Genomic DNA, 8,386 nt, shown 5'->3' on the forward strand with positions numbered 1-8,386 from the left:
ATTGAGTCTCAAAATCTCCCTTTACCGGTTCAAGGGTGCAAAACAGGAGACGTTGCTTAGAACATAAGTACTTTGATTTTCTTTGCCTTCCCCTTCCCTCTTTTTGGCCATTCTGCGTCATTTTGTAACCACTGACAGAATTTTCTAGTCTTTTACTCCTAGACAAGCAATAAAAGCCCCAAATGTGCAAAGAAACATGAGAGTCCTTTAAAAGATTTTCTTATTAATTTTTATTTTTCCGAGCCTTAGCCATGACTCAGTTGTCATCAAACTACGTTATCAAGACCATTAGTATCTTTCCAATACCACGGACTCAAATAGTTCAAAATGAGGGGGACCATATTTAACAGTTTTTAGATAAGGCCAAGGCGAACACCTTTTTTGTTCCATGACATTCCCCATAATCAAAGTCTCTATCCACTACTAACAGGTTCAATTGAGTTGCAGAGAGTACCCAGTGTTTGGAGCCACCCTGTAGGACATGGTATGTAGCAGAACGTATCTTTTGGCCATCTCCAGAATATTCCACTTTCAGTTGTGATTGTCGGACCGTTTATTGTAGTTGGTTGAATTCTGCTTTTGGTATATCATATTTAATGAGAATGAAGGTAGGGCATCTTTTCTTTTTATTCATTCATGCATTGTTGAGGTATTGAGGCAGCGATGAGAGAGGTTTTCAAATTAATGATGTGCAAAAGTAAAGGTAATGGCGATGAAAAATTATGTGCGTGTATTTTCAAATCAATAAAAAAGCATGTTTATTGGCATGGCGATTCGATTCCCCATCACACGTTTAAAAAAGATCGGGTTTTTTAAATTGGTATTGTGGTAACAATTTCACTCGTCTAAGAGTCAATGCTTTTAAACTTATTAAACTCTAAAATATCCTTCTATCAGGAATCAAGGCATAAAACAGTCACAAGTAACGTACTGAAATTACCAGTTTGGTTTTAATGCCTAGAACTGGGTGCCCTATTTTTGCGTATTGCCCAAAAAATGAGATTAGTTGGTTTTAATGATCGTTCGTTAGTTACATCAGTTTAAATGCATCATATTTACATTGATATTTGAACTTCTTCAAAATTAAAACGATTTCTTGCCAAACACAAATCGGGCAATAGTTCTCAAATGTTTGAACAATGCGCCCAATGACTAAAAGTAAAGATAATGGAATGTGTTCTACAGCTCTTGATACTGTGTTTTGATAAGATAAGTGCTTATGAGCCACAAATTCATTTGTCATCTGAAATGAACCAATATGTTTGATGCATTGTTATGTATCGTAAATGTACGGAATGGCAGCCTCATGAACTGAGGCAACCTCTCACCATTGCTCACACACGCACTGAGGCCTTGGTGTTAATTAACACCTAATAAGGAGCAAATAATGCGGTCATAATGAAAGAATAGTTCTCGAGACACCAACCGACACGAACACACCTTCACCGAAGACGTCCGACATTGCCCAGGGTTAGTTTCTTTATCATCTAATCTTTGAGGAAAAAAAATTCTAACAATAAATAAACCTTAGGTTCCTACCCAACAAAACTGAACACCCGATATCTCACATTGCAAAATTGATTCTTTGTGCGAGGAATAGTCACGGATCAAGATGAATTGTCAAACTCAAATTCAACTATCCTTTTTCTGTTTGGGAAAGTCAAACGGACTTTTCGTGTCCGATTTTGGTACATTAGTTGCGTGATTACTACCCATGGGATTAGATAAATAATGACGGGAGATTGCGACTAGGGCTACCAATTTACATTTTCAGCGGCATGTGGTATCACTAGCGGAATATTGGAAACCCGTTAGTTAGGAACAAAATGTAACCCTGATTTTTCTTCTATCACACCAGGGTTGCTTTTAGGATCAAACCTAATCTTTTACGTCACGTTGGAAAGGGCTAATGCTTTGACTTTCCTAGCTTTCTAGCAATCCTGATAATGAAAATTTATTTGATCCCGGCACTAGTGATTACAAAAGTATGTCATTACGTTAGATGGAAGGTTTGATGCACACCCTGACAGTTTTCATGAAGCCCCACATTTGTTACTTTCAATATAACAGGAGCAAGCAAAGAAAGCCACAGGCAAAAAGGAACTAAGTGGTCAATAACTTGATCTATGATTATGGACAGTTATTTTATATAAAGCTGAAGATTGCATGTTCAGTTTCATACATTGGTACATACACAACAGCCATGCAAAAAGGCCCTGTGGACTCATCAAAAGGGCTTTGTTCAGCTTGTTCCTAAGACAAAGGTCTTTAAATATGTTTGCTCATGTAGCAAGGTCTATGAATTTTGATAAGCTATGACACTATTCTAAGTTTGTGAAGGGAGGAGAACTTCATTCAAGTTAATTCCCAAGGATAGTGGGTGGTGCTTGGCTTGTTTCACTCATTCAGATACTGGTCTTTCACAGTTTCATTCTCTTTGTACTCAATCCCAGTGGCCTGTATTAAAAAAGTACAACAGTGAAGTCAAAGCACCATTCCAGTTAATTTTGAACCTTCAATTTTGTTCCAAAACATTGAGTTTTCATTGATCCCAGATCCAAACCAAACACATTTTTGTAAATGTTGTGCTTTAAAGGTTAGTTCAAGTGCTTAAGCTTCTCTTCAGGCATCATTATCTGCAATCACAGCAACACCAGAATCAAACAAGGTATACTTAAATAGAAATATAGAAATTGGCTCAACAACTGTCATTTGAAACATTCAAAGTATGTTAAAGGGTGCCTGAAGGGTAGCTAAAGCCGTATATGACATGTAGAACAAGAGAATATAATATAAATGTGTTTGGTTTAGATCTGGGGCCCAGGTAAACTCATTGTTTTGGAAAGGAACTCAAGGTTCAAAATTAAATTGCTATGGTGAGCTGAACTCACTTCCATACTCTTCTAAATAAAGAACCCTACTCAATCCATTCCTATCTATTCAAAAACGAAACGCATATAATGGGTAGAGGAGGTCCGTGATCTCAAAACGCACGTTAAGCGTCTATGGTCCCTACAATTGACCCTAAATCCTGGGTTGGGACAAAGCTCATGAATGCTTTTGAAAACGTACAATATCAGATACCTTTCGTACCTTCTCTGAACACTGTACAATCCCAACCTTTCTAACCTCTCCCAATACGAGAGCTCTCTCACATCCTCGATGTTCCTAGTGAAACATCTTTAGACCTGGTCGAGCTTTTGCAAACCTGCTGATCTAATTGGAGCCCAATTGATTAACTCTTTCGTGAATCAACGTCTTGTAGCTTCGGATCAAGGAGTGTACATGAGAGTTACGGTCGACAGGGTTCGCCACTAGTTAAACACTTTTGCTTCTCCGGCTTTTTCGGCGTTTTCCGGTTTTAGAATGTTTGGTAGTTTTACAATTTGAACTAGTTTGAACGCTTTTTGCCGTTTTTGCGTTTCAAGTGACATTGTAATGTACATTCAGTTCCCAGTTTTAGATAAAAGCCTCATTGAATTTGAAAGTGATTTTGCGTGGCTGTGATGTCTTGAAAATGAAAAAGAAGTTGTAACATGTCTAAAAAATAGTTGCTTAATCATGTGACTGCTTTACAACAAATTATAACAGAAAATTAGGTTTGATTTCCTGCTATAGTGACCAATTTCACGAGGCAGTTTGTAGATTAAATAAGAGGCAAATTTAACTAACATGAAAATTGCTCCAAAAGATGTCACTCCACAGGCAATCAAGCGATGTTCAAACTTCATCAGAGGTTAAAGCATGAGGGTTTTGCGGACCTCTTCAGGCAAATCACATAATTCGAGAACCCCATTTCGATTTTTCAACTCTGATTTACTTGTTAGTCCTGTATTGAGATGCAAGCGCATATTTGGTTTCCTTACCGGCTGATTGCCCCCCTCCCATTCATTTTTTTAAATAAGTCATGGACTTAAAGTTGTCTCACTTCCATAATACTTTTTGCAAAAGAATGTAGGAATGCCCATGATAGAACACCCTTTGCCAATGGTAATTACTAGGCAGGGGCAAAAAGTGCAAAGCAGCAAAGCCGTTAATCGACATTAAATGCCAAAATCAGCCTGAAAGCCTTTAAACCTAAAATTTTACGAAAGGTGTTAATAAAATCAACAAAAACGGTATGTTGAAACACATTTTTCAAAAAAGTATTAATTTGCAAGGGTCCTTAATACAAAGCCAAGCATTGTCTCAATTTTGGACAAAATTGACATGAAGTTGCTTTGAATGAGGTCGTGGAATGGTTACCCTTGTCTATTTTGCCTTCTTTCAGGGTAGATCTGTACAATAGATCTAATTGAAGAAGAAATGGAATTTTTCTGTTTCAAAAAGAGAAGTGACTTAGGCTTAGACTTGAGGAAATAATGAAAGTATAGGGTATTTTCGGACTGCTTAACTATCTCAACCCCTTGCTTAGCTTGTCTCTTGGACGTGAAACTGACTGGTTCTTTTCATAACTCATAATTTTTCATAACTGTTTTCACTTGTTTCTCAATCTTAGTGTGGCGCCCAGGACAATGAAAGGTTGAATTATTTTTGACCCTCATAAATGAACAATTAACGTCACATTGATTTAAAACTTCGTAGCGAATTCTAACGCCAAGAAAGCTCTTATTTCAGCCAAAACACTGTTTTGAAGCCAAACATGCAGAAAAGTGCAAGATAAAAATGAAAAAGTGCAAATAAAGGTTAAAAGTGTAAATGAGTAAAAGAAATAGGATTTTTACCCAATATGACACTCCTTAATGATTGCAGACTTTTTAATCAATAAACTGAATTTTTCAAGGGACTATCCTGCTTTTTTTAAAATTCTGTTTAGAGTCATATAAGCAGTCTATTTTGTTGCATCAAGCCGACCAAGCTTTCAACCTACCAAATCAGCATCTCAAGTTTGCTTTGCTTAAATCATTGTTCTAGGTTTGAAGGTGTTATAGTCGTTTTCAGATGTGCTGGGGAGTATGAACCAAAGTGGCTGGGCCCGTTTTGGGACCTGCCTTTGACCTTGGTTTAATGATAATTTGACGCCTAAGATCACGTTCATACAATCTAAATTAATCACCGATATATTATACTCTTGAACTATGCATGTGTTTCTTTTGAAACTTTAACCAATGACCATTAAGCTCAAAGTCAAAGTCGGAGTCAAAGACGTGCAAAAGTTTATTTTAGAATAATAAGATTCACCTAAGCAAATAATGTTTCTTGAATCCAATATATTAGGTTTTTAACTATCACTTTATCGCTGAACTTTAATCATTTATTGACCTACTTACCAATTTAATTATTAACTTTTCTTATATATTTCTATTCATTTATATCTTGCCTATGTATAGTACTGTATCCATCCTCGACGAGATTTAATACAACGATTGAACAAACCAACAAGAAACATAATTATTTCTTTTAGGACAACGGAGTCATCAACGATGCCTTTGCCTCATCCGATTCTGACGAATCTTCGAGGATTCGAAAGAGGTCTAATGACGTGCAAATCAATGAACTCATCGAACAGGTTGGTCCAAATTTTATCGAACAGAGAAGAGACAAGTACAATGCCGAGACATTTCCAAGGCATTTACAATCGATATTTATGATTTATGGCCCAAGAACTCCTCTCTTTCAACTTGTTCAAATGTCTCATGTACAGTGTCTCTGGTTATGCAACTAATCGCCAGGTTGACTTTATTTGTGGGAAACAACGCCAACCATTAAGAGTTTTTCCCACTTGGTTTCTCAGACTTGAGTTGGGCGTCAATTTATCTCGCTGGTTGCTATTGTTTTTTCGGAAAAAGGTGACAGGATGTCATGGAAGGGTGTTGAGAAGAAATGTGCAAATTGCGATTTCATAGCCTTGTCTTGAGCCGAAATCCCAATCTTGATTAGAATCAGATTGCTTCCAATGACTTGAGCGAAGCAACTCGATCGTTGGAGTGACGACCAACATTTTTGACGAGTAGATAGACAACCAATTGTCGTGAACCGGGTGATTTGCAGGTTTCAAAGGACAAATGTCCAACAAAATCAGTATAAATAAAGCGCTCTATGCATGAGAGAAGAGCGAAAATAGTTAGCAAAAGATGCTATGGATTGAATATGTACTGGTATGAGGTTTACCGCTCAAAACCAGGCCTTGAACTGAGGCAAAAAAAAGTTAAGTAGGAACAGTTGAATTTTCTATTGGTTTATGATTTTTCAACAAAATCATTCCTTTTTGGTTCAAGGCATAAAAAAGCTCAATTTATTTGATAAAAATCGCAATAATAATTTTCTTGATCAAGGAGTTTGTCAGCCAAACTTCATTTGTTTACAAGGTTGCCACAAGGTTGATATAAACAATCTTGAATTTATTACCCTATGGTAACCCTATGATAATACCCTTAGTAATACCCTTACTGCCATCCTAAAAACCCCCACTCCTTTTAAAAACATATCTTTAAATTTCCAATACTTTCAGAAAAAGTTATAAGTTTGTGATATCAATTACCTGGTTTATTTCTTGGAACAGATTTCAGCATGACCACTTCTTAAAGAGTCGCGATTCTTTCAGTTATTGATATCTTTATTTTCGCTGTTGGTATATAACACATGTTGCATGGGTGGGAACGAATCGAAAAAGGAGGAGAAAAGACAATAATTAGCATCAAGGCCGGCAAAAAACAAGCACAGGCAGATACATATGTATTATATTGCTTATTATCGAATTTATCAACCATGCTGTCTTAACGTACCCGTTTTCCAAATTTCAATTGAACATAACCATTTCCAGGGGCTTTTCAAGCATTCCCGAAGAGTCTCAAATTTGTGTGTGAACATCATGAACCATTCCAAGACCCTTGTTCTTGGCAAGAGCGATGGTTTTGCAAATGTCAGGCGATCAGTAGTTTCTTCCCAGTCATTCTAGGCCCAAGGGAGTGTGATAACTTGATTGAGTTCTCCCTTGGTTGTAGTGATCTTACCCACTTACGTGGGGAGTGCGGAGAGTAGCATCAGTGTCAGTTGGCATCCAAGGCTAAAATGGTGAACATTGTCAAGGTTCCATCCAAATCTAGCCTCTGCTCATACCAGGTAAGAATAATAAAGACCCTCTCAATGCTTTTCGTTGAAGACCCATAAGGTTTAAAAAAGGGTGCGATTGGATTGCAAGGGTCCATGGTAGCTCCTCAAGAAATGTGGAAGCACTTTTAGGGTGACCGAAAAGAACGGTAATTCCACATTTCTACATAAACAAAGTGATCGATTAAACATTCAAGTCAAAAATTAATTGGGAATTACTTGGAGTCTGGTCATCTGGCAAGGTTCTATTGGCCATGTGAATTGAAAGCAATTCACGGTAAAATGTAAAGTGTCACCCAGATTTTGGGCTGTCTGGTAAGTGAGAGCTTAAACAAATATCACAATGACGGGGAAAGTATGAGCCCCAGACCTACTTTTTTAGCCCGTAGTTGATCAGAGGTACAAAAGAAGTTAAGAAGAGGGAATTAGAGACCTGGGTAGTAAATGCGTATTGTTTGGTCGGGCTCAAAGATTCCTCAGTGGGGAAAATTTTCAAATATCTGCCAAAGCGATTGGATTAAAACAATAAATATGTGCAGCTTTACAAGTCAAGATTGGTTCTGTAGTTTCCATGGGATTAATACTTTCATTTCATATTTGCTTCTACCTTGTAATTCAAATTTCTTTCCTTTTTCTCCTTCTCCTTAATACCTACTTACACTCTATCTCGCAATTTTTGAAGCTCGAATGGTCTTCATATTAAAACCTCTGAACATTGTTTATGTGTCTCAATGGTCATTAACCTTGGCTCTAAAATGAGATGAGGGTCTCCTGAGCTTCAAAATCTCATTCAAGTGGGAATAGCAGAAAAGTGACAATCTTTTAGTCGGTGTTACTTATGTTGGGTATCGATATTGAAATCGACAATTCATGCCTTTTGCTAGTTATTGCAATATTTACACGACCTATAGATAATCCCCTAAAACCATTCCAAGTAAGTTTGGCTCACAACCTCCCATTTCCCACATTTACGTATGCACCGTCTCCACTTACGAGACTGAACATTGAAAATCTGATGTTTCTATCGTCTGTATGTCTTCTCATATTCTTAATTGCCTCAGTTCCATCATATAGACAACATGAGGTGGGAAAATTTGTCGAAACTACAAGCATTAATTTTCATAATATAATTTCAGTAATCTAGAAACTCGAAGAAGCAAAATAGATTTGGCGTCCATTCCAATGCAGGGTGGGCAAATTCAATCTGTTGCCACTTTGAAGCTCTATAACTCGCGATAGTTTCGTCAAAGGTTAAAACGGCCAATTTAAGGAAGTAACCCAGACTCTTCGTGAGTTTAGATATAAAAAATGGCGGCTCTAGCTCAATTATCCTTCA

General features: G+C 37.2%; 1 protein-coding gene across 2 annotated transcripts in view; it reads left to right on the forward strand.

Moving 5' to 3' along the window:
* Nucleotides 1–587: 587 nt before the first annotated feature.
* The window catches only part of LOC131891741 (uncharacterized), a 30,373-nt gene continuing 22,574 nt past the window's right edge, over nucleotides 588–8,386 (forward strand). Inside the window, exons 1-2 of one of the 2 annotated variants that reach the window (XM_059241380.1) lie at nucleotides 588–608; nucleotides 5,405–5,509. In XM_059241380.1, the coding sequence (XP_059097363.1) occupies nucleotides 597–608; nucleotides 5,405–5,509 (117 nt within the window). In that variant the 5' untranslated portion in view covers nucleotides 588–596. Of the gene's footprint in view, nucleotides 609–5,404; nucleotides 5,510–6,913; nucleotides 7,063–8,386 lie in introns of those variants that run through there. The other variant, XM_059241381.1, reaches the window with a different exon arrangement.

The sequence above is a fragment of the Tigriopus californicus genome, chromosome 12, assembly GCF_007210705.1.
Source record: "Tigriopus californicus strain San Diego chromosome 12, Tcal_SD_v2.1, whole genome shotgun sequence".
Classification (NCBI taxonomy): Eukaryota; Metazoa; Arthropoda; class Copepoda; order Harpacticoida; family Harpacticidae; genus Tigriopus; species Tigriopus californicus.